The sequence below is a fragment of the Cyanistes caeruleus genome, chromosome 1 (genome assembly GCF_971803275.1).
Source record: "Cyanistes caeruleus chromosome 1, bCyaCae1.hap1.1, whole genome shotgun sequence".
Taxonomy (NCBI): Eukaryota; Metazoa; Chordata; class Aves; order Passeriformes; family Paridae; genus Cyanistes; species Cyanistes caeruleus.
The window spans coordinates 38926402-38953609 of record NC_141701.1 but is presented as its reverse complement, the minus strand read 5'-3'; the positions used below and the strand labels follow the sequence as shown (position 1 = coordinate 38953609).

General features: G+C 41.3%; 2 protein-coding genes across 3 annotated transcripts in view; both read right to left on the bottom strand.

Moving 5' to 3' along the window:
• Nucleotides 1-1629: 1629 nt before the first annotated feature.
• Nucleotides 1630-5147, bottom strand: MOS (MOS proto-oncogene, serine/threonine kinase). Its single transcript, XM_023921024.2, has one exon. It carries the CDS (start codon nt 4117-4119, stop codon nt 3070-3072), a length of 1050 nt encoding a protein of 349 aa, XP_023776792.1. The 5' UTR covers nt 4120-5147; the 3' UTR covers nt 1630-3069.
• Nucleotides 5148-16393: 11246 nt separating this feature from the next.
• PLAG1 (PLAG1 zinc finger) overlaps nt 16394-27208 on the bottom strand; it is a 48402-nt gene continuing 37587 nt past the window's right edge. The window contains exons 2-4 of one of the 2 annotated variants that reach the window (XM_086887771.1): nt 23564-23663; nt 19400-19758; nt 16394-18804 (exon numbers count right to left, since the gene is read on the bottom strand). In XM_086887771.1, the coding sequence (XP_086743897.1) occupies nt 17541-18804; nt 19400-19641 (1506 nt within the window). In that variant the 5' untranslated portion in view covers nt 19642-19758; nt 23564-23663 and the 3' untranslated portion in view covers nt 16394-17540. The remainder of the gene's footprint in view (nt 18805-19399; nt 19759-23563; nt 23664-27208) is intronic. The other variant, XM_086887773.1, reaches the window with a different exon arrangement.

Below are 27208 nucleotides of genomic sequence, written 5' to 3'. Positions count from 1 at the left end.
GCATTTGTGAATGGATCGCATCAGGGCCTATGAACTTGTGTACATCTTGTTTGTTTCAGTGTTCCCTACCCTGATCCTTCTTTACCAATAGTAAACCTTCCTTGCTTCAGACCCCACACCGTTCTCTCAACTCTTGCATATTTATTATTTATGTTTGAGTTTAATTAGGAGCTCCTTGTTTATCCTTGGAGGCAACCTGTCACCTTTACCTGATTTCCTGCTCATAGGGATGGACCAATCTTGAGCTTGAAGAAGGCAATCCTTGAAAATCAACCAGGTGGTGTTGGTACTTCTTCTCTTCAGGATCACATCCCAGGCAAGTCTTCAAAAAAATAAATTTTAAAAAAAGACTTCCCTGGGAAGTCTTAAAAAAATAAATTTCCTAATTACATGAGTGACACCTCTACAAGATGCATTAGCAGATTCTGTATTAAAGGAAATAAAGATACATAGACATGATTTGTTTAGAAGGAGCCAATATTGCTTGCATTTGAAGAATTGCACTTCACAGTTGCACAGTTGGATTGTATTGGAATTCTTTAGGAGCACTAACAGCGTGTAGATAAGGCACTGATTGATACGTTCCCTTAGGGTTTCCAAAGGTATTTGAAAAATCCTTCACTGCAAACTTTTGAAAGGTACTAAGCAGCCACATTTAGGAGAGAAAACCTGGGGCTGGATAAGTCAAAAGATAGGCACAGGCGGTAGAACTGTCAGTTCTCTCAGCAGGAGAAAGTGCCCACCGGTGTTTCAGGGATCCTCTGCTGCCCCTGCACATCCACAAATGAAGTACAAGAGGGAGAGACAGAAGATAAACAAATTTGCTGATGGTGGAGTTATTTAACTGCAAGGGCAAACTACAAACTGGCAGAAAGAAATTCATGGCATATTGGTGTAAAGTGAGGCAAACAGGCAAAATTATCATCATCACATAGAACCAAGGATTCTGAACTGTTAGGCTCGAGGTGTTTCTCAATTAGTATTAATCAGAGCTCATTAGCAATCAAAAACAAAACAAGCCTTTGAAGTTAATAAAAAGGAAACCATCATTATGACAGGAGAGTATGGTGTGCCTACATCTTGAGTGCTGTGCAGAGTTTTCTCTCACACTATCAAAAGAGAACCCCATAAAATTGACAGAAACATCTGCAGAGCTGATTATACTTCAAGAGTAGATCTTGGCCATTCAGTATCCTTCTGTCAAGTACAACAGAGAATTTGAAGGGTGCTTGATTTTTCACAGAGGCTCAAGTAGCACTTGTTGATGCTAAAGTATCATTAACCAAAAAATCAGTTTTCTAGCAGTATAAGCAGCAAGCTTCCTAGACTAGCAAAATAAATACAACACATCATTAAGGAACTAGTAAAAAAAATTAATTCCATTTTTTATTCTTTTGAAAGCTGCAGAAATATTTTTATTTAAGGCTTCATGTTAAGGTGAGGCACATCAATGGCTTTATCTAAAATTTTATCTTGCATGCCCTCAGCTAATCATTTCAAGAGGTAACTGACTTATTATGATAACATCTATGAACATACTTTTTTATTAAATAAGTTATACAACACTCACAAAAAAAAAAAAGTTCTGGTTCCATAGCATAATTATTTTGACAGAGAAACACAGGAAACTTTTTCCAGAATTTACTTCAGTGTTTTTTATTCCAGCCAGAATTTTCTATTTCCACTTAAGGGGGACAGAAAACCAAGAAATAGTTAAGCTTAGATATGCTTTATAAACCATTAATTTCAATTACCAACCCAAATACCATAAAGACCTACAGAATCATCTCAAATTCACATAGTTGCTCATTTCCAGGATTTCACGGGGCTAAGAACAGATGTGTGTCAGAAATCAGGAAACTGGCTCAATTCCTTTGGGATTCTTTTTTTCCAGAATGGAAGCAAGGGGGAGGAAGGGTAAAGAAGAAAAACAATTTGACTGAAACATCACTCTTTCTCCTGTCTTAAAAAGAAGTAGAAGCTTTGAGCAGAATGGCAATATCAGCTATAGCAGGCAGCTCCAGATAAGGGTTCAGATGTATAATTATCAGTTCTGATAAGTCAGGGATCAGAGCTTTTTGTCTTCAGCATTGCCTACAGCACTTCCTTTCCCAGACACACTACAACCAGATTAGGAAAGATAGCAGATAAGACACAAGCAGTACAGAGGATAGTTCAATATATATGCTTTGAGCACCAGCAGAGGAACACTATTACTGCTGTAAGCAAACCTCCTTTTCAGTGCTTCCAGTATCTTGTCCAACACTGAGCCATGCATTATGAAGCACAAATAATCCTCTTTTTTCCCCCTTTTTTGAAAACTACTCTGCACAAAATGTTCTTATACATCAGAATTTACACTGTTCCAACTAGCAAGTTGCTACTAACACACCTGACAGCAGGGAAGTCTTATAAAAAGGACAGGTTGTTAATGCACTTTCTTAATCTTAGTAGCCTTAGACTGACAAAAAGGTTCTTTATTTCAAGGACTATGTGAGTAGTTCACATTTTCCATATCAGAAGCAGCATACTTACTGAAATTAAGTACATCAAGGAACAATAAATAGACCACTGACACTCTGTATCTATATTTCTGAATTCATTGATTTATGATACATACTCATTCCTTGATAAATGAAGAAGAAAAGCTCAAATGCACTACCCCGGCTGGTGTCAAGAACTACTCATATTTGACATTTTAAAAATATCACGAGGTATTATATATAAAGAGCCTTCCAAAAGAAGACCCTTATTTGTACTTCACTTACAACCAACAATTTTTCTGCACATCACAGTAAGGCAGCACATAACTCATAAACCAGAAAAAAGTTATGTCTGCCAACATCTTCATCTTTGCCTCTATCCCCTTCCAGAGTAAAACCCCACAGTATCATTGTCTCTTTATTTTGAATTTTCTTATATCAAAACAGTTTGGATTCTTTCTTTTTCAAGTATAAAAAACCAGCAACAAAGCCTTTAGATCACACAGGGGCTAAATTAATTACATTCAGAGGAAGGGTGGAGGGAAAGAAAAGTCGACAAAAGTAATATAAAGAGTCCTGAGTTTTCCTATTGGCTCTGCTTGAGGGCCCTGAGGCTGGGAAGCAGCTGGTCTGCACTCAGACGCTCCTCTGCATTGGCCTTCCAGCAGCAGCTGATGATGCTCTGCAGTGTCTGTCCCACCGGGGACTGCTGGAACACCTCGGCAGCCAGCGAGGGACGCAGGTTGTAGGCAACCACAGCATAGAGCACGTACTGCCGCTCCCCCAGGTACGGCTGCTCCCGCATGACAATCTGCCAGAGGGTGATGGCAAACGAGTAGATGTCTGCTTTGGCAGTGACCCTCTCCCCCTTGAGGAGCTCAGGGGCACGGTGCGTGTACGTGCCCCCTTGCTGGCAAACACGGGTGCTCTGGGACAAGCCCTTCTCCAGTTTCTGGGAGCACCCAAAGTCTCCGATCTTGCACGCTCCCTGCTCGGTGATGAAAATGTTTGCGGGCTTCAGGTCCAAGTGCACAATGTCCTGTGAGTGCAGAAAGGCTAAGCCTGTCATGATGTCACAAGAATAGCACACGGTCTCTTCCATGCCCAGGGCCTTCCTTCCGCATCCTCCTTCATCGTCCTCCCCCTCTCTCCACGCATCCCCAGTGCCATAAATTACATGGTGCAGAGTGATGTTACCCACATACTCCATGATGATGGTGCCCAGGCTGTTCTCGCTGGCTGGGGCACACGTGCTGGCAGCCACCACACGTACCACATTATCGTGCTGGAGCTGGGCCACGTTCAGCTCAGCCCAGAAACTCTGCCGCGATGCCAGCCGGTTTTTGCTGCTCTTCTTCACCTGCTTCACAGCCACCGTTGCACCATGGTAGGTGGCTTTGTAGACAGAGCCAAAGCCCCCAGATCCTAAGGGCTGCAGGAGGCAGAGCTGGTCCCAGTCAATGGAGTACCAGGACAGGCGTGGAGGCAAGCGACGAGTCCTGGCTGAGGAAGCTCCCCCCAAAAAGCTTTTGCTCTCTTTGCCAGGGACAACTAAAGGGCTGCTGCAGGGGCGCAAATTCGCAGAGGGGGAATACTCAAAAGAAAGAAAACAATTAAGAGGAACAGGTGATGGCATAATATGAAGGAGAAAACAACAGGCAGCTACTAAGACAGAAGACTAGAAAGCTTCCCTGACAGAAAGGACTCTCACTGGCTTCCAAAGCCTTTTATCCTCCCTTCACTGTTTTCCCTCCCTCCCCCAAAATGAACTGCATCTGTCACAACTGTCAGAACCAAATCAGATTCACCTGGAAACATTCTTCTCCAGCCCTGAAGCAAATCTCTAAGAAGTCAAGGCAAACGGATTTAAAGCTAAAAAATTAACTCATAAGTATTTTGCATAATTTCTAATCTCAAAAGAAAAATAAATATGTTCTGTCCTTTGAATGCCTCTAGCAAAATGCCCCAGGAGTAAATAAAGCAGTGACTGGTGGATGCATTACACCATGGCTCCAGGCAGGAATGATCAGCATCAGGTGCATTAAACAGCTCAAAATCTTTGTCAGTGGAAGCAGCTGAAGTGGTGACTGCTAACGTTTGATGTAACTATGGCAGATGTAGGTATAAAAGTGTGTTTATAAGAACCTACCACTTAAACATGACTGGGGACTGGTTTGGGTGCTCAGCTTTGCCTATGTAGGACTGCAACCTTAATAGCAGCATAAAGACAAGTTATTGTTCTGTATCATCCTTTGGATACAGTAACTAGAATTACACATAAACATTTGGTCATCTTCCTGTCACACCCCATGCAGTACTACAGGTGTGTGTTTCTGGATCCTTCTTAGAAAAATCATTGCTGAATTTACAGGGCTGTTCTGGCAGAAATCAAAGAAATGTAATTTTCTGTTAGTGGTCCATGTGGTTTTTAAAGGTTTTTTTTGGATTTTGACCCTCTCACATATTTGCAGCCACAGTGTTTGGTACCTGCTGTACTGCTGGACAGCAGAGCACCCTCATGGGACCTATTCAGTTAAGGATTTTTGGATATTCCACTATCTTTCTGTACACATTGACAAATACCTTGGAGAACTTGGAAGCCATTTCCTACCTCCTCACTCTTCCTCTGGATGTCAGATTTTTTCAGTACAGATTCTGCCATGGGGCTTCAAACTGACAGTGCCACCTTCTCCAGGGTTTATTTCTGGGCAGCACCCACTCTGCAAGCACTTCCTGCAGGGGTTTCCTGGTGTTTTCTTTTCATTTTTGTTGTGTTTTTTTCCCTCTGGATGAGTAAAATGCAGCACAGGCTGCTGAGGGGGGGTTTCAAGGTTTTCACCCAGCCCATGTGCAAGCAGAACTGGAGTGTTCTCCACCTTGAAATGGGTTCAGTTGTTCACCTTAACACACAAACCTCTTGTCACAAAGTCATCTGACCCTCCCTGAACTCCCGATCAGCTCGACCAGAGGGTTTCAAGACATCACTTCTCAATGAATCAGTGATGGAGATCTTTCCACTACTGAGATTTAGGGCAATCAGGATAAATTTGCCGCAGCAATTCACAGGGAAGCAAACTTGGACCACAGATGAACGGGAACGGAGAATTTGGGTTATCCTCTGGCACTGTGAAACAGACAGACTGGGGAAGACCTAGATAAATAGGTGCTAATAGCACTTGTTAACAAGGGAGAGCCTAAGGGATGCTAAGAGACCTCTAAGACCTGCTAAGATACTAAGGGATGCTAAGAGACCTCTAAGACCTGCTAAGATACTAAGGGATGCTAAGAGACCTCGAAAGGGCTGCGGGTGGGACAGTTCCTGCAGATGGGACCGCCTGACAACACAAGGCTCCTCTTCCCTGGCCCCTCCCAGAAGCGCTTCTGGCAGGGCAGAGACTCCTGGACCCATCAGGACCCATGCCCCCTGAGCTTTCCCTTGCACAGTGTGGGGTAGCCAAGTAACACCCTGCTGCTAGCCCTGCTTCGGGACATCTCTCTGGCTTATCATCAGCCACACAGGGATGTTTCGGGGGTGGGAGAGGACCAGAGGATCTTTAGTGTAGTTTTAAATATGCGGTGAAATCAGCCATGGAAACAACAGGTATTAACTTTCCTCTCTTGAGCAGCACTACTATGTTAAGCTTGTATGTAGAAGTCTTTCCAATCTTTGCAGAGAATGTCTTCCAGGCAGCTGAACTGTGATGGAGATGAAAAGCTGCAGAAAGTGAATGAAGCTACTCTCTCAGAGAGAGAAAATACTTTTATGCCCATTTTCTTCTAGTAGGGCTCCAATTCTTCAGCAGGCTTCTGTGCCATAGAGCATATAAAAGCTCTAGAAAGACATTTCTGCTCTGAATTCTCCAAGCCTGTTTTCACCAAATTATGGTGGCAGTGAAGTTCAAAGGGAAGGTTGGGTGTGGGGAGGCACAGGTAGAAGGATGTGTGGATGAAAAGACAGAGCACAGACCTGTTAAGCTGACAACTGTAGCAGCCTATCTGATGTTTGTGAATGCTATAAAACAGAAAGAAAATTCTGTGTTCATAAAATAGACATGATTAGGGCTGTTTCCAAATTTATTTGATTGAAATCACATTCAAAAGGATATATCAGACCTTCCAAATTTTTATTTCCAAACTCCATGTCCTCATCTGTCAGTTGTCCTTTTGTTACCATTTCAGGTAATTTTCTTGTTACCCTTTTCTGTCAGAAATCTTTTTGTTTTGCCCTGCCACGGTAGACATTGTTGTATTGTTCTTGGGGAATACACTGAACTTCTGAACAGGAAGAGGGGCATTCTTTGGGATGTAAAATGCCTCAATGTAATTTTCTGCCTCAATCTTACGGCTGAGGATCAAAGCAAGGGAACATCCAGAGTCTTTCAATGTGAACACGATTAAATCCAATTTAAATGCAGGCTTTTATTCTTAATGAACATTATTTTCCTGTAAGCTATTGGTAATTTGGCCCAGGGGCTTCCCAGGGGCCACAATTGCTGTAGGATGTCTGTACTAAGCCCTGTTTAGCCCTGGCATTACCAAAGGTGAGGCTGGGGAGCCACTGCAGAGGGGAGCAGGGCTGCTGGGGACATGCTGCCCCTTCCCTCCCGGCCACCCTTCCCCAGGGCAACCCTCAGCAGCCTCCAACCACACAGTTCCCATTGCACTGCCTTTTCCATCAGGGAAAAGGAGCCAGAATTCATCAGTAGAGAATGCAATAGGAACTTTTACAAGTGACAGGAGGGAAGCACACAGTCTGTGTCCCATGCAATATGTCACAATAAACCACAATAAACTACAATAAACCACAGCAGAAATGGGTTTGTTCCAAGCTTGTGTGTTGTATTTCTTGCAAGCAAAATGTACCTGTGCATCCCGTGCTGAACCAGCTGCCCAACCTAGTCTGTGCTTCTGGATAAGAATACATAATCTCACTTGGTTCCCCCATTCATATTTAATTTGCATAGCAGGAATACAGAAACTCTTTGTTGGCCATTGCTCTTAGTTACTACTGCTGTTTCTTTGGTCACTGGACAGAAGTCAGCCCCGATACCAAAGGCCTTAAAGGGCTGGCATGGATACAGCACATGGCACAACACAGGGCATGTACCAAACACCAGTTTTGTTTTCATCAAGGTGCATCGCTCTCGTGGCTAATAGTGATTGTCTAAAACAGGAGAAGGACAGGGCTGGGGATCGGACCTGACTTCAGAGAGTTTATGAGTGTATAGTTATATATTTGTCCTCAATAATTACTTAATTTCTTTGTACATTTGGTGGTTGTAGCATGAAACAATCCCTTGAAGGCTTGGCTATCCAGAGGCTTCTAAGAACTGCCTTACAATACAGAGGTAGCACTGTGTTTCCATTAGGTGACTTTGTAACCTTGCTAAAGCAGCCAAATGTAGCTCTTCAGTACTTAAATTACAGTCCTACTCAAAGCAAGACAGTTCCATAGCCTGTGGCTTAGTGACTTCTGAGAGGTTTTCTTCTCTGTTTTCTTTTTTTCTCCTTTAAGTTAGTCCCTCTGATCTCAGCTTAGGATTTGATGTTGAATATACATTCTCCTCATGCACAGAGTTCCATAGTCCAAGCGTTGCTCCCAGTCCCACCTCACAGACCTCAAATGATATTCAGAGTTGCCTGAAAGGAATTCTGATATCATCAATTGCACAGGTGTTAAGTGATAGCATTGTCTGGAGCCAGTCCCTACAGAGGCTTGCTCTGGAGACAGGCCACTGATTAACCACTTTTTCTTTTTTTTTTTTCCTTTGCTACAAGAACAAGCCAGAAAAGAATCCAGTTCACGTTTCAGAGTTTGGCTGTTTTGGTGAGAAAAATGACACCTAGGAACCACAAATACAAGCAAGTTTTCATTAAAGCAGTGAAAGGTAAACCCAAATGCAAGGAAAAAATACATCTGTGAGAACTGTGATGCTGTTTTACTGCTGAGACATCATAATAATAAACATTTTAAAAGGTTAAACCCTAGTTTATAAATAATAAGATCAAGTTTCAAACACACATTGCCAAAACAGCTGTTTGATGCTCTTCTCCCTTCACGCTAAGGTTACTCCATGTGTTCAAGAGCACGAAGCAAAGGCTCTCCTTACCTGAACACACTGAGGTTTTAGCTGCAGGCACTGGAAAGGCAGGTGAGGTTTCACAGCTAATTTACAGGGGTCTCAGTGACCACGGTGCACCAGGCATAACAATCTGAGACCTGCTGCTGTAGATTAATACCGCAATTTCAAAACAGCTCCTTGTGACAACACAAAAGAATCCAAACTTAGGATAAAGACAATGAAATGCAAACTACAGGCTCTCACCCACAGCAGTATTTCCCAGCCATGCAAAGACAGATACCTATCCTGGCTGGTTGAGTACTGTCACATGGCAGGCACCTTATGCAGTATTTTCAGCCAAATTGTCCAAGACTGGTTTTGCAGTCTTGCCCCTGGAGCAAAGCTGACTTTGCTGGGTCACAGGGAGATGCCAAATACAGTGGTGGAATTTAAGACTTGTAGCTTTAGGACAGCTTCAATGCTCAATGAGAAAGAAATAATCACAAGGACTTGGGGGAGGGGGGGTAATGTTAGTGCTAAGTCTAGTGCTGGGAGGCTGCTGCTTTGCCAGGTACATGGATTTAATGCTGATGCCCAGACTGATGTTTAAAGGGGTGAGTCTCTCCCAGCAGCTTGCACAATCCCAGTAACACAGATCATGCCCAGCTTTGTGATGTATGTTAAATACATTGCCATAGCAAATGTGGTGGCTTCCTTCAAGCACTGCCTCTTTGGACAGATGTAGAGCGGAAGGGGCAAGACAATCAGCTAAATTTGGTGGCTCTGAAGTGGTGGCCTGGGTACTCTGGTGGGGCACAGCTAATTCAGAGGTTGCCTTAAGTTAAAGGGTTTTAAGCCCAACATTAAAATGGGTCATACGATTCAAGTACGTTATTTCAAGGCTTTCAGTGTGTAAGCAGAAGCTTCTTGTAAAAATACTGCTGAATTCAGCCTAAGCTGAACAGAACATATAAACTATGGGGCAACCCTGTAATACTTCCTTGGTATAAGGAGTCTAACACTGACAAAATAAAAGGAGACTATTTTCAGGTGAGACTTCAGAAAGTTTGGGACTTTAGTCTGTGTTTATTTGTCATGAATGTCTGATACTTGATAGCCTTATGTTACAGCTCAGATGTTGCTCACTTATAGCATGCCCCCAAACCACACAAAGCCTGAATTTTATTTTTATTTTCAATATAAGTACTTGTGAAGGAACTTTAAGTATTTACCCATGACCATATGTCTAACAATTTAACACAAAAACTAATAAGCCAGAGTTGAGCCTACTTTGAGAGGAACAGCATGCACAACTTCTCTGCTGAAATTGTATCTAGGACTACACAAGGACAACTGACAAACACCTTCCTCACTGGAGGCTGTGCACTCTTTAGATAAACTGCTGTTTCTCATAGATTAATCAAGTAATTGGAAGAAGCTCTTCCAGCTTGCCTGGGAAACCACACACTTTGTTAACTTGGGGATACCTTAACAAAGAATATGATTCACTTCGAACTTGTAAAACACAAACACTTTAGACTTAAACATTTTGGAGGAAACCAAAATGAAAAAAAACCAAAACAAATTTATCAACTTTTGCAGCTTGGATTACTTTCCAATGCATACATGCATGCATACATACATGTGCACACTAATATTCAACAGAGTTTAAGCAATGTACTGATTTTTAGAAACTGTGACTCCTTGGGTTTTCTGCACTACTTAACACATTAAGCAGAAACCCGGCATATGAAAGCCATTCTTCTTTGTACGTGGCAGTTCAGTACAACAGTGAGAATCAGCCCCATGAGTAAACTATCAAGGGATCAATTCAAATGATTTCCAGCTCAGCCACAGCAGCCATTACCATAGGCCTGTTTTCAGAGTGCTCAGCTGACAGCTGATGTCTCTTCAGTCCTCTCTGAGGCAAACTAGCTTTGTAGTGGGTGATTTTGTGATACAAATATCCCCAAATGAAACAAGGCTGAGTGTTGACAACGACAATGAAGAATTGTTCATTACATTTTTTACAAATACTTATTTCTCTGAAAAATCACTTGAGGACATGCAGACCATTACAATAAATAAATAAATAAAATGACAGAAAAATAAAAATACCAGGCAAGTTGGTACACCTTTATTAGGAGTAGAGAAAGTTCATACTGAATTACCTGGGATACAGCACATGAGCAGGAACCTGAAACTTCACACTACTGCTAGGGTCTGTTGTTTTCAACACCATTATCTCCAGTGTTGTTCAAAACAGAAATACAGTGTTGCTGTTAATTTGCTAAAGGCCCCAGCTCACACTGATAAGCACCAGTTAATCTTCCAATATACTTCTCAAACTATTAAGTACAGACTAAATTTTGTAGCAGTTTATCTTGCTGTCCCACTTGCTGCCTGTTTGTGATCGCCAATCCTTGCCATGTGAACAGCAGCTGCCACTTTGGAAAACTTAATTTCTATCCGATGATACAGAATGTTTTGATTTGCAAAGAAGGGAAACCAACAGCATGTACCTGCTCAGCTCTTCCTCATCCAGCAGTAGCTCTGCATCAGTTCTGAATTTCTCTGTCAAAAAACACCTTTTATCCTAGGGCATACTTGTATGTGGAAAGGAAAAGAAGGTGTAAAGAACAAGGGAAAGAGAAGGGGAAAACCAGAATAGCCTTCCTCTTCCACTCCTGGAGGACAGTGAGAGCAGGCATAGAGGATACTACAGAACCGTTTTCCTGTACTTTGCAAATTTTGGAAAGAGGCAGTTACAGGAGAGAGAGAAGGGAAGATGTCTGTGGCTCTGAATTTAACAAGGAAATTCTGGAGGGATTGCATCAAGAGATCTCTGTGTAACACAACAGATGTCATCTGTGCAATCCCATTCCAGATACTGCAGGGGCTAGAGGCTATCTGCTTGGAAGGAGGATGTATTAAATCAGTAACAGTGGGTGAGACCAGCTAGGACAGCAACACAGTGAATGGGGTGGTTTTCTCTTGAGGGGTTCCATGTGGGGTATGTGCTTGTGGGTGGTTATAAATTGTTTTGCAGGGTATTTCATATCATAGAGCATGTGTTCAGCTTTTGACTCTCGATATAACAAGGCCAACCCTCTCAAACAAGTTAGACACCTGTGGCAAAGTGGTAAGTCAGCTCAGAGGAATGGGGTAAGAATCACAAGAAAGGAAAGATGTGGCGAAGGCAAAAGCCAACAACTCTCTAACAGTCATTTCCCTCCAACTGGGTTATAGCAAGGAACCTAAAAAGTCAAGATTTGGAAAAGAGAGGAACTCAAAAGCAGGGAAACACAGACAGGGCTGAAGATGTTAACAAAATATGTTCCAAAAGGCAATGAAATGTGAAATGCCACTCTTTTACTTTCCTGGCAAACAGTCTATGCTAGCAAACACCTGCGTGGAATGGGCAGAGGTAACTTTCTGCAGTAGTGTGCAGGCTGCTTTGTCTGGCTGCCATGCACCTCTTCCCCCAGCACTAGCCTGGCTTCCTCAGAAGTCAGTGCCACAGCCAGATGGACTTCTACGGGATCAAAGCAACCAAGTTTCCCCTGAAACATCCTAAATACTGTGTCTAGTACATGCCACACCCTTCAAGTTTGTCCTGAAAACTACAACAAACGATGTATGAGACTTGCATGAACCTGCAATGATGGGGAATCACTCACTATGTGTCCCACAGGAATGGTCCCACTATGGATACCCCATACTTACCTTCCAGCGTCTCACAGTGTTTCAAAAATGCAATTTGATGACAAACTCAATTGCTTCCTTCAGTTCAGATCTGTCTTGTCACAGACACAGTAGCATCATCCCATTTGTTCCTTGGTGAAATCATGAAATGCAGGTATTTCTGCTTTAAGATTTTCTGAAAAACTGACATTTTAGCAGTCATAAATTATAAAGACAATTATGCCTTTAAACTACACCCAGCAAAACTGGATGTACTCTGTAATTACTTCTTGTAATCCCAAACACGCAGATCAAGATTATCTATTGAAATGCCAGGCATAAGTTATTCATTAACTAAAACCATTCTGTAATTTTATTGATATATTTTGTGGAGTTCACATATTTTTGTACAGCAAACATAACACTGTAGGCCACAAGAAGCTGCAGCACTATTGTTTAATAGCAGCAAGGTATATTTTATAATCAGGGTATGTGGACAATAAATAGTCTGTTTCTTTGGATGTGAATGTTTAAAATGAAGTTCTGCTGCAGCTTCATAACGTGATTGCTATTTTACAGAGCTTATACACAAAAATATATATGCAATCTTTTTGTCTATATTTTATACAAATACAACAGTAGTTTGTGAATACATTTTAAAGTACATATACATGAAAAGCAACTCAATTTCCCATATCACAGGATAGCAAATTTTAAATGCAAGAAACATATACAAATTCAGTCTGGAATGCAGGGTTTTCTGTGTTCTTTTTTTTTTCTCTATTTTTTTTTTTTTTGACTCAAAACTTTTATCATTAAAAACATTTTAGCATACAAGTCCAAAAAATTTTTCTACTAGCTAAAAATCAGCAATCCGAGTCAGGTTTGGGTGTGACATCATTCACCAATATACTCTTCCTAGTTTTTGTCTAAGGCTTTTAGTAACATATAGTATGTTCTTCACTCCACACCATATAAAAAGCCCACATTTAACATTAACTAGCAGTCACCTATTTTTGTGAACAAGAGCTGGGCTTGTCAGCGTTTAAATTTGCATGTCCAAAATTTTACTTTTGCAAGTGCATATGAATACGTTGTGGTGTTGCACAAAGTTCATTAATGACAAATTCAGTCACAGTATAAAAATATATCATACAACTATAGGTCTAGTATAGTCCTTTTTTTTCTATGGGTAAAAATACATCTGAATGAGACAGGGAGGTTTGTAGCACCATGAGAGGAGTTGTATCCCAAGTTACATTAGCAGCATGATCCAATATAACAATATTGCAGGAGTGTTTCTGAGGAGATAAACATTCACTCTGGTTCAACTGTACCACTGAAGCTTATACTGAAAAGTGTTTACATATGATTAGCAATAGTTCTGTGTCACTTCCAGGGCTAGATAACTGTTATCAAAAGACACTGCCTTCCAACAAAAGTAAGACACCCTTATTGCATAAAAGCTTTGGGACTACCCAAACACATTTTGAACTACTGTGGCATTACTTGTAAGTTGAGCATGATGCTAAGTAAGCTGTGGTTTAAACTGTACACTGGGGGGAAGCAGGACGGGCAGCTAAGCCTATAATGGTTTACTACATACCAGATAAGTACATATATTTCAGAGGTTTATCTATAGACTGAGAAGAATACAGGAGATGCTGCTAAACCAGTGTATGAGACAGACATAACAAAGGATGCAGGATCCCCTCAACATTTATGGATGCAGGATCAGGCCCAAAGTTAACTTCAGACAGCAGCATAGCGATGATAGGATGTGATAAAAAAAAAAATCTGTATCAAATACTGCATGTTAAATATTTTTGACAAAGTTTACCATCGAGAACTCCAGAAGACACAGTTTGCAAACGGTGAGGACGAACTCCTAATTGTTTCTGACTGGTATTCAAAATGGCAGTAGAAGACAGTGTAGTTTGAAACATGTAAACCTAGTAAAAACCATTGTAAAACCCTTAAGAAAGACACACTGGTTCTGTGCAATATAGCAAATTGATAAGAAAACACTGTAAAAATGTACCTGTTTAAAATTACAATGTCTACCATTTTGTACACAAAGCATTATACCAAAGGCCTACATATATGTAATCTAATGGCACTTGAAACAAATTATAATAAAAGGTTTTATAATAAAAAGCATAACCTGTAAGAAATTTTCTTAAAAGGTTTAGGTTTTCTTTTTTGAAAGTGCTATATCTTGTAATATGTGTAACATAGAGGTTGACCAAGCTTTATTTTAAAAAATATTGGCCTATAATACAAGTTTAGCTCACTAGGCAAATGATCCTGAAAATATGTACTCTTAACATTCATTATTAGCTTAATAAAGCAATCAGCTCTGGCTCATGTTTCAGTCAGTATATGGTTTTTAAAAACCGCTACTGCCAAATTAACAATAAATCACTCTATTCCACAATTTACTACTAAATAAAGCACAAGCAACAAGTACACAAAAATATATATATTTAAAAAAAAAAAAAAACCAACAACAAAACAACCTTACTAGAAGTTTAGAAGTTGCACAAAGAGTGGTGCATGATCAGCCAGCCCTCCCCCCTCCCACCAAGAATCCAAGGGAAATCAAGAAAACGGGGTTTAAAAACTGATGGTTTAGTAGTGGCCAATATTGGCTCTGCCTAAGCGATGCTGAAGAGCACTCTGGTGGTATTGGTATTGCTTAAAGGGTCAGTCTGCTTCCATGTTACCCTACATCCCAGTTCAGCTGCAAACACTCTGGGTGCAGCCACCCACTGAAACCCTGACTGAATGAGGTTCAATATCTTGTCTGAGGTCTCTGTTTCTCAAGTGAAATGTACATCTAACTCCAAGTGAAATGTCAATCCCTTTTCAGGAAGCTAAGGCACGAACAAAGTAGTAAGGGTTCTGGCTACGCACTAAGAAATGGGTGTTGGCAAAGTGTCTGTGGGTTTTGTTTTTTATGAAGTCCTTTGGCAGCTGGGGCCGATAACAAAGTGGCTCCAGACTGGATATTTGTGTGCCAGAGGCTGCCCAGGGAGGGCAGCGCTGCCCGGCCACACTGCTGGGCCAGCTGCAGGATGCCAAGCACTCACAGCTTTCCTCTGCTGCAGGGAGAGTCGCAGATGCTCAGCTCCACGGGGGACATAACCCACCGGAGGAATTAAGTCCGTTTATCTTCACCTCAGATTAAAAGGATTGAGAATAAACCCAAGTTTTTCTTAGGTGCGTTACGGTCGTTCATATAAACTAGAGTTACATTCGGTTGCATTCAGCTTGTGCTCTGTTCATCTGTGTTTTTCTTTCCTTTAGAAAGGTGAATGGAAAAAAAGCAATATTGAACAAATCATTCAACTAAAGATGTAAGTAAGCGAGCAATCTGTTTCACAGAAACCAGAGGAAGCAGTCGTGAAGCAGAGCTAAATGCCCACTTTGAGATAACATGCTCCTAAACCCAAAATCTAGGAGTAGCTTGCAGAATTTCAAAAGGTATTTTCCTTATTAATACATCCTTATTTTAATGCCTTTGGAACACAAACACTTTTATAAAAATGTTATTTTTTCAGTAATAAAATTTAAATACACATATGTATAAAATAGTAAAACTACACCTGCATATTGCTCCTAGCATTAAAAAAAACCAGTAGGAGCTACTGATAAAACATCAGGAGCATGAGCTCCTTAAATGGGAGCAACTTTTGTTTCTGTGAAGTATATTTAGTTTAACCACTTAAAACCTTATATGAATCCTCATTATTGTTTAAGAGATACTAATGTACTCCATATCCATTTTTTAATTCCTTGTACAAAAATGACAAGGAAAATAACGTTATTTGTTGAATTACAGCAAATCTAGTTTGCTTTTATGCATCACAGGGTTGGGTTTTTTTTAGGGTTTTTTTTTTTTCCTCTTTTGGTTATTAGGGGTTGGGGAATAGAATATATTGCATTAGGTAAAAGTGGTGTAAGCAATATGCTTTTACTTCACTCCTAAGAGTCCTGTCTTTAAATCTTGGCAATGGGCAAAAAGTCCCTAACCAAGTACCCAGGTGTAGAAAGTGTGATTAACATCTAACTTGTTGCTTAGGAGGACATAACACACCATGTAACACAATTGAAAAGATCACTCCAATAAAACAAAACAAAACAAAACAAAAAACAAACTGGTAGTTGCAAATTTACATTCACTTTCTGACTGCACACTAGTTTTGAACTGAAAATAGGTACACACTTTCTGGCTGGACTTGATCCACCCTTTGGCGGTGGCAGCGGGGAGAAGACTGATGCCTACAAACGTGAAAACACTACTGGAAGGTTCCTATGCAGTACTCTTTCTATGCTACTAAAGAGAAAAAAACAGCAAGTTAAGAATTAAAACAAAAACTGCGACAAAATATTCTGCATTACTACATTACAACACTTTTATATTTCAAGATCAGCCATTAATTTTGCCTGTTTCCCTATACCAGAGTCACGAAAGCAGAACAACACAGTTTCAAATTCAACTTGAAACATGTCATTTAGGCAAGCAGAGATTCTCTGTTGAAATTCTGTTCAGCCCTAATTTTAGAGAATTATACAATTTAATTTTTTTCTTCTGTTATCCATAACAGGCCACCAAAATTTAAGCCAGAAAATGGCAAAATTCTTAACAACTTTTATAATGACTTCAATACAAGTCAAAATGCTATATATATGTACATGTGTATATATGGACTTCTATATATACACACACAAATTTTCAGAAAAATCTGAATTCTATATTTATTTTAAAAATTTAGATTTGTCATTGTAGAACAGGTCAAATGTGTCACCATTTGGGAAGAAGACTCGTTTGGAAACAGACTGGAGAATTTTTTTCCCAAATCTCAGGAATCCTTGTGATACATATTTTAAATGGATTATTTGCAAATAGTAAAATATATTAAAAGGTAAAAGTGGCAGTTCTGCCACTGACATCAATAAAACAGAATAGCTGGTATGGTTGAAAAAGTTTTAAAAACGGGATGAGTGTTGTGAGTTTGCTTGGGATGACTTTCTACTGAACATTTTAAATGTGTAAATTGGCAGTGAAAATGAAAACAATACAATGAGACTGTTTAAAAAAAAAACCAACAAACCAAAGTAAACACAGCTGAGAATAAACACTTTCAAAACACTTAAAAAAAGTTAATTTAAATTTCTTACTGGCTTCATGAGATTGGTACTGTACAAAAGCAGAGAATTTATAATGTCTTATAGTAGGCACTAAGTTAAAAATGGTCACCTAAGGCATTTCTACAAATAGACAGTTAACAAGCCAGCTTTGTACATCCTATTGGAAAGCTTGATGAAATCGTGGTAGGGTGGTGGTTGTGCTTAGACTGCTTGTGAAAGCTGCTGACAATGAGTGCAGAGACCCAAGACCTATACTATTGCTAGGATCTTGTGGATCCTGGGTTTGTGGTGGAAGTTGAGTCATAGAAGAATGTGCCTCCTCTTGCGTATAACTCATCCCGAGGTTCCCCACTGAAACAGAAGGATTGTAAGGAGGGCCATTTACAGGTATGAAGTTGAACAGCTGAGAAAAGTCCAATGATGGGGCGTTTAGAGGTTCGCTAATAGGAACGGAGCCCTTGGAAAGGGAAACTTCCCCAGACCCATCATCTAGTGGACCTACTTGTGGATCCAGCCCTAGTTTTGATGAAGATGCTTGAGAATCCTGGGATGAGGAAGGCATACCACTTTGCAACTCCATTAAGTAACTTTCAATTTCCCCTTTCAATGGCTGTTCTTTTTCAGGCATAGAAATTGCGTATGAGGTAGTACCGAGCGGGTATTTCAACGATAGCTGGTGAGAAGGGTGGACAGACTCCATATCTATTGGACAAGGCATTCCCAATGGTAACGATGTGGCAACCATTTGGTGTGCAGATGCAGAACTCTGCATGGACTGAATCTGAGTGTTGTAGAGATTTAATTGCAAAGTGTTTGTAAATGGCTTTGATGTCAGTTCACTGGAAGGTAAAGACATCACTGGAAGCAGCTCATCCTTAATAGGCACAGAAACATTGCAGGTAAAGGGATCTAGAAGGTCCATTGGCTCTGTTTTGACCTTCAAAAGTTCTTGGTTGTGACTTTTCTTCATGTGGCGCGTGAGGTGATCCTTCCGCCCAAATCTCTGTGCACAGTACTGACAGAGGAAGTCCTTTCTTCCAGTGTGCACTACCATGTGTCTGCGGACATCCTTTCGGGTGTAGAACCGACGATCACAGTGTTCACACTGGTGCTTTTTCTCCTTCACTCCACCCGATGACTTGCCTGCATGAGTTTTTAGGTGCTCCAGCAGCACTCCTGTGCTTTCAAAAGTCTGCAAACATACCTTACAGGTGAGGTCACCACTTGTTGCAGCATGCAAAGCCAGGTGACGTTTGAACCCAAGCTTGGTATTGTAGTTCTTTCCACATTCTTCACACTTAAAGGCCTCTTTGTTGGGATTGTGTGTATGTAGGTGATTCTTTAGGTGATCTTTTCGGTGAAACATTTTCTCACAATAATTACACTTGTGGGTTTTCTCAGGAGAATGAGTAGCCATATGCCTTTAAACACAGATATATTCTGTAAGTAATTATTTTGATCAAAAAACACACGTGCTCATTTTTTAATGGCAGCTAAATACTACACTAAGGGCTGCTTTGTAACAGAACCTTTTAACTGAAAGCTTGACACTACAAAGACAGTTTGACAAATTTAAATATAGCAAAACACGAGCCATTTCTCTTAAATTGACACTTTAGTTTTGGTGGGTTTTAGCTACTGTAACAGGGGTATATGGGCAAGTATGAAAGTACTCATGTAAAAGTCCATAGCCAAAGAACTTTCAGTCCATACTCTTTTTCTTGTGACAATTCCTTATACAAATGAAAATTCTACGCTCATTAAAAACAAAACAAAACAAAACAAAAACAAACAAACAGAAAACAAAAGCAGAAAACAAATTAAGAAACAAAATCAAAGACATTAGCTTGCAAACTTAGGTAATTTAGAATTCTAGAAACAATCCAATGGCTACTTTAATTAACACATCCTCTCTGCAATCAGCTGAAGGCGTACAGAAATATATACTTTTACACGGCTTAACACGGCCAACATAAAATAGATAATATAATCTGAAAGATAAATAGAGTTTAATACCTTAGTAATTTGTACTTAGAAACAAAGGCCTTGGTGCAGTCTTGTTGTGTGCACTTGTAGGGCCTCTCTCCTGTGTGAGAGTATGAGTGAACCTTTAATTTCTCAACACTGTTAAAGGCCTTGTCACACAGTTGGCAAGGAAAGTTTTTTCTTGGTTTGGTTTCACCACGCTTACGTTTCCCTGAAGGGACTTTCTGGGTATCTCTTACTTCTGACAAATCACCAGGAATGACAGTGGCCATCGCAGCCTAAACCAGGCCTTCTTGTTGGACACTTGGGAATTGCCCAACTCCACTAAATGATTTAGCTTTAGATGGCTTCTCAAGTTTCATGTGGTCGTAAAAGAAAGCAAAAGGGGACTGGAAAAAAAAAATAAGAAACAACTAGTTTGTAACTAAACTTAGATTTTGAAGTTTACTTGCTATGTGATGCTTCTGAATAAAACTTAAAAATAAAGTTAGGTTCAGCTGGTCTAATGTAATACCTACAGGTTTCTTTATACTATTTGCTGCAACTCTTAAAATGCATTGCTCAGGATGAACAGATCCACATATGCCCTGAAATCACACCTCAAAACCTTCCCCTCAAGCACTGATGGAGAACAGCAAAGTTTCTGTCAGATTAAGGGAGGCACGAGGCAAAGAGCCTACCTACCCAAGCACCTTTTGGCAGTTTCCGATTTCAAAGCAATTACGGCTGCGCCTGTGGTGTTTGCACAGACATCCTCACACACACACACACACACCCACACACACCTATCGAAGTCTATAAGCCTCAAAACATTTGAAAACCTGCACGAAACGCAGCAGTACCCTTGCTGGCACTAGGGAGGGCAAAGCTCACGTTCCCTTTCAGATGTACCTCCTTCCCCATGATTACTGCACATCTACACATCTACTCTAGCAAAATGCACGCACTGACAATGATGCCTAACACCAGGTGAAATTCTCCTGTAAACTCACCCTCTGCTAACAGACTTGATCTGTGAGCGACAGAAGTCCCACAGATTAGGGTTGGATTAGACAGATCAGGATTTTATCAGCCCAGTTCTGGAGACCCCCAGCCTCCTCATGCCGGTAAGACATGAAGGCTGTAAGCATTCAGACTCAGGCTAGCTCAGGATGGAGGCTCCAAGTCCTGCCCTGCAGCATAGCAAAATGTGAACTAAACCGGAGGCTTTCATTGTCAGGAGGTGCGTGATGTGACTTGTGTCTGACTTGTGGGTGAGAAGCTTTCAATTTGTCATCTGGTATCATATAGTGGCAACTGAGCACCTGCCATCACAGGGCACTCAACAGCTCATCTTTGTCAGGGGTTGCTGACAGCTTCGCTTCATCCTCGGAGCACAACTGCTACTATAGATACCAAAACCCTGCGCTACCCACAGTGGGAAGGGTGGAGCGTGAGGTCTGCAGCAGCGGGGACAAGGAGGACAGCGGGACAGCACTCAGTGCAAGCATTTGGGAGGGCTGGAAAGCCCCAAAATTTAGCTTTTCTCCCTTGAAAGTGCCACCACCCACCCCCAGCCCCGGAGTGGTGGCTGGCAGCTGCCATCCCCTCGGTCTGTGCCGTGCAGCTGCGCAAGAGGCGGCCGGGCCGGGCGGCACCGGGGCCGGGCAGCGGCCGGGCCAGGGCTCGGCGGCCGGGCAGCGCCACAGCCCCGGCAGCAGGGCCGGGGAAGCCACAGCTGCTGGGACAGGTGGAGCTGGGCAGCTGGAGCCGGGCAGGCACCACCAGGCTGCAGCTGCTCCAGCCCAAAGCCACCTCCCAGGAAAACAAAGCGGGCTCTTCCCTGCTGGCAGTGAGGGAGTAGCTGGGAGGGAGCTCCAGCTTTAGCTGTCCTCTCACCCCTGCTGAGGCTCAGCAGAGAGGGAGGGAGCCAACTGCTCCAGAGAAGAGTGGAGAGCAGTGCCCAGGTGTGCTGGGGGGAAAACTACACACTCCTTGCAAGTGCCCCAGCACGGTCCTGGAAGAAAGCGAGAAGGAAGGAAAGCCTCTGTTTTCCTCAATGCCTGGCAGGACAGGAGAAGCAGGGAGAGGAAGAAGGGGAAGTGCCTCTTTAATATTTGCATTTTAAGAAATCCTCAGACTGAGACCTTAATTTAAAATGTGTATACAGAGTATGTCTTTGTCTAAGCCTTTTCCTCCCTCCTCCCCATTTTCCCTTGTCTTTAGAGGAGGGGAGAAGTACTGGCACACCAAGATGGAAATCTCCTTCCTTTCAACCCTGAAGTCCTTGAATGACAGGTTAAACTATGCTACCTCCTTTAAACAAGCAGTTTTGCAAGACCACCTTGTTCCCTTAAATTTTATAAGAAAACACTAACTTCTTTTAGAGATACCTAGTGAGAGAAAAGGCATGTCTTTAAGGTCTGTCTTGATTTCAGATTTGTCTCAAACTCATTCTCACTCGTGGGATGAAGCCTGGAGACATCAGTTCCATGAGTGGGAAAATGCACAGGTCTTCAAAGTATCAGCTTAATTTTATTTTCTGTCTCATAATCAACAATCTAGTTTGTTAATTCTATTTCATAAGAAACAGTTGTTTGGAGACCTAGGAGCAATAATTTTTTTCAATGAAAAGTAAATAAAGACCAGTTCCAAAGGCTTCAATGAAGCCACCAATGTTATCAAAAGGAGAGGCTGATTCACATCAAAGTTGTGATATATCTGTGGGTTGCAAGGTATTTTTTTTAATATAGGCTTTAATCACAATCCAGTAATAAAATTAATTTTGATCTTCTGTTAATGAACACACTGGTCTTCAATGCATATTGGCCTGAATGTAGAATGAAATTTTGTTTTAGTCTAATCTTTCCTGACAAATGAAGTTCAGGGGGGAGAAAAAAAAACCAACCTGACCTACACTTGCACAGGGTACTTTTATACCAAGCAGCCACCTGCATGAGACCCACAAGAGCTGAGAGCACAACAGTCACAGCCCTCACAGCATGGCCAGGGCACACTTACAGCCCCAAGAGGGCACAAGGCATGCAGCCCCTCTGGCTCCCCTGCCAAAGCCATACCTAGCCCGAGACAGGGCAGGCAGGATTAGCAGAAAAGGTAAGGGAACAGCCTCCACGGTCTGCTGCATGAGAGTGGCACTACTTCGGCCATGCTGGGTCCAGAGCTCAGCAGCAAGTGGACTCTGTGCCCAGACAGTGACAAGAGAAGCAGGGACAGCAGGAAAGATATTGGGAAGGAGGATGAGCCACCACAGGGAGGGAAAGTGGACAGAACCAGGATGGGGGTGTAGGGCTAGGCTCAGGGAGTGCTGCACAGGCATTGGGAATATCTAAGGACATGAACATAGGGGTTAGCTGGTAACACTGGTGTGGGTGGGAAGGAACTGAACATGCATCAAGCTGGGGTGATGCAGCATATGAGGCCATGCAGAAGGGTGCTCTGCAGAATCTGATGTGACGTCAGAAGCAGCCTTTGCTGTGAAACAGCGTATTAAGCTTAACAAATTAACATCTGGCAATTTCTCACTCTGCAATGCAAAGATCGTATCTCAGGCTGGAGACCATCCTAAATTCAGGCCAATATAACATTACTGTTATCTTCCCCAAAACTTCAGGTAACATAGCTGCTGTACCAGTCAGAACATTCACAGGGACAAAGAATTTGGGTTTTGTTTCCTCTACAATCAAAACTAATTAAGCTGACTTTGAACTGTGTTTAAGTGTCCTTAAAAATGCATCATTAGAACAAATATAGTGTGGATCCAATCTTTAACAATGACAGCCTTTTATTTAAAAACATGTATGCACTATTATCTCAGTATCACTTCTCAATAGGTAAGGCAATTAAGAACGTCAGTATTGATCTCTGAATAGCAAATAACCACTTTTTTTCCTTTTTTTGGGTGTGGATATATAGACTGAGCAATGGAGATAAAACTTTAAAAAACCACTGATCCTCAAATATTAAATTTTCCAAAGACCAGCTGAAAGAATTTTATGAGTAATATTGCCTTTTTGTGTCTTAACATATTATCACTTAAAATCCACATTCTTACTGGTGCTTTCACAACTGCAGGATGAATGATTATATGCAGTATCAAATATAACAAACACATTACACAAAAGCTTATATATAATACTATTTTTAAAGAAGCATATACTTAAAGCAGGATTAAAGCAGCCTCTATTCAATGCACACCTGATGTTTGCCCACTAAAGTCCTCAGATTTTGGTCTTAACCAGTTCCGCTGACTCTTCTTGGAGGAAACCAGAATCCAGTACTTCCCATTTTTACTGGTCTGAAAAACAAAAGGAACAATGGACTAGACTCCAGCGAAACCAGTGCAGTCATAAAGGCTCTGATGCGGCAAGACCAGGGATTGGAAAGAATTGGAAAGGAAAAGTTAAAAGGGACAGATCCAACCCATGCACAGAACATTATATACTGTTAATTATAAACTGTGGGAATCATTCTTGCATTATCAGTAGTGATTATGCACTTCAATTTGCAGTATACTTACATAATTTCAACTAATGCTATGCTGGACAGTGACACATAAAGAGATAAAATTAGACAAAAGCAAGGGAGTTTTCATAAAGTTAAAAAAAAAATTAAAATCCACAGACCACAAATAATTTAGATGTAACAGCAAAATATGTGAAATGCTGGGCCCAGACTTGAGTTTCTTACTCAGAAAGGACTGAATAAGAGAAGATTCTGGATTAGGCCCAACTTTACTAGAACCTAATGCCTTCATTCTGCTTAATTATACAGGAAATAGCAGCTTAAAAGGTGACCTGCAAAGGAAAATAAAATTAATTTAAAAAAAATAATAAAACCTCTTAATGATGAACGTGCTACAGGTAAATCCCAGAAGAGGGCAAGTCTAGGTATGCCTGAGCAAACTGAGAGGGCCTTTTTGGAATTTCCCTTATATCTCCCTTTTCCCTGTCATCATCCTTTTGTAAATTTGCAGCAGGTCTTCCTTTTCTTGCTAGAAGGCCTCCTGGATGACACAGGTATACACAGAAAACATGTTCAGTGCCTCATTGTAATGGGGAGGTTAATCCTGTCCAATTCTTCCAGATGTGTAAGGGCAAAGCCCTATCCAGAGCTCATACCCCATAGCAGGCTGAAGCTGTTTGGCAGGAGCCCTGAAGTAATGTAACATTTCCCCCCACACAAAACATTTTCCTTTCTGGCTTCCCATTCATTCCAGAAATCATTCTTCCTTTTGATACCAAGTTCAGCTCTGCACAACCCCAGCATTCTCAGTCGGTGAGCACAAATGTGAGTGAACAGGTGTCCCTAAACACCTTTTAATGTCAGAAGTGCTTCAGAGCAACCGATTGAAGCTCTCTGAGGGCTGAGGAACATTTATGTGGGGCTTGGTACATAGAGGCAGGAGGCTCTATGTACAGCTCTATGTACAGCTCCACTACTCAAAGAAAAAGTTCTGTTTCCAACTAATAAGCACAACCCTCACCTCCACTTTTTGGGGTCCCCAAATCACCTTGTTTACAGGAGAAAATGCTGGTGACTCCCTACCTCCTCTCCCAGCAAGACCCTTATAAATCAGTATCCCTGCAATGCCCATCTTAACATCTTCCACTATCACAAAGGAAGAGTTTCGTTCCCCAGATGTTTCTATTAATGTACTACTATTGCTAAGTAGACAGTATTTAAGACAGACACATAGATGTAATGGACTAAGTCCTCATGGACTTAGTTCCCTCACTATTCACATTTACAGACTATTTCCTGTTTGCTCACCACACATCTAAAGCCACTCTAGCAAAAAGTAGATGCTCTCGGAGACAGGGAAGGACTATGGAATCAGGGGAAAATGAAGCAACTGGAACAAGTAAATAAACAAGATAAACACGAGAAGTAGCTAAAATGCTGAGAAGAATGAAGGAGGACAGTCAGGTACTCTCTTCATTCATTACCTTATGAATACAGAAAAATCACAATGCAGTAGATCCAGGTGAGGGCAATGCTACACCTACAATTGGTAGATCTCAGTTTCTAGAGGGCCGTTATTATGTAAAGAGCTCAAGAATGTACACACAAAAGGGGCTATGTTTGTATGAATAATGAAAACATTTACTCCATTTGACAGGATTAAGTGAAAAGATAAAATAATTCCTGTGCTTTTTAACAATAGGCATGTTATTGGATAAGAGTCTTTTCCTTATGCACAGAAGACAAAAGTTGTCCGTAATAATGCTGATTTCTAGACCACTTTTCTCAGAAGCTTTTGGTGTTAGAAAATATCTGAGGCATAATACTGGACACAGATGGACCGTTCTCCTTGTAACTGCTTATAGTCATAGTGTTATTAAGCTTTTCATCCAGATGAGGTAGGAAGAATTTTTAATGAATAACAAAGTTCAAAGTATTCTCCACATGATGCAGAGAAGCATCACACTGCAAAATGCATTGTCACATGCATGTATCCAAAGCCCACTTGGGTACTAGTAACAAAACATGACTTGTCTAATTTGTCAGAATTCTTAGAATTCTTACAATTTATCAGATCTTCCAGAATTTGTGAAGCACTAATTCTGCTAAATCTCCAAACACCTTGATAATTCCAGGTTAAATAATATTTGAATTTCAACCAAAAAAAAAAGTGCTCTGAAACCTTATGTGGAAGATAAATAATATAAAATATAAATATAAAATAATGTATTCTTTTTTAATATTAAAGAGTATCACTGGTTTTTTTTCCAAATTCACAGCTCCTATTTAAAAATCTGATAAAATACACTTGAAAATCTTTTAAAACATTTGATAGCTAAAAGGATAATGAAGACAATACAGAAATATAACCAATAATCCTCCTCCTAACTTGTATTTCATACATAAGAGGGTTCAAGCACAGTAAAAGAAAATGGCAGTTTCATGGTTATTTTCTTCCAAAATAAAAGAGCAATAAAGAGAACACAGTATCTTGTTCTAATGACAATCTATTGACATTCTATGACTATCTAATGACAATCATCCTGTCTTTTATATAAAACAGCAAATCTAGCTTCAATTCCTGAAATCAATCAGTTTTAAACCAAAGGAAGGGTCCTAGAAATATTAGAATCGTAATAGCGGTAGAACTCAGTAAGGAGTTAATAGCATTAGAATCATCATGGGTTTCAAATATTTCTTTAAGGAAACAAAATGGAAAGCGGTTACTTACCCTACGGAAACTGTGATTCTTTAAGAAGTGCTGTCCGCACAGATCCCAGGTGAGCACGTACTCACACGGACAGGACCAAGTCCTCTGAAGTCAGCTATGTCCATCCAGGCTGTGCCTGTGAACCCTCCCAGCTCTGCACAAGGCAAAGGACTCCCCAGCAGCGCCAGGCTCACCAGTGCCCCACCTAGCACGGCCAGCAGCAGTGGCAGCTCCCGGCTCTGCTCTTCACTCACACTGCGCCACAAATCCACTCGCACGCACCGCTGCCACCAACGCGCTGCTTTGGCAAGTGGCAACCTCCCTCTCCTCCCCTGCTGCTCTCAAACCTGTGCTCCCACCTCTGGGGTTTGGGTGCTGATGTGACTTGAGCTGGCAAGGTTTGCTGTGGTTGATGAAAAGGAGGAGGGGCACGGGAGAGAAATACATGGGCAAGAATTGATGGCCTAGCTGGAATTGTGGTGTGAGGTCTGGAAAGCTGAAACACCGACTGGCATCCTTGCTGATAAAGAAAGAGGATGAACAAGCACAACCCGAGGAAGCAAGGAGTTGCTGCTGCTCAGGGGAACAAACTAATCTCAGGACACCCCAGTGCAACCTCCCTCAGGTTTGCCAACAGAAAAGGCCCATTCAGAGTAAAGGACAATAGG

What these genes read in the sequence shown, in the direction of transcription:
- MOS (XM_023921024.2), bottom strand. Translation starts at nt 4,119, where the DNA reads ATGCCATCACCTGTTCCTCTTAATTGTTTTCTTTCTTTTGAGTATTCC.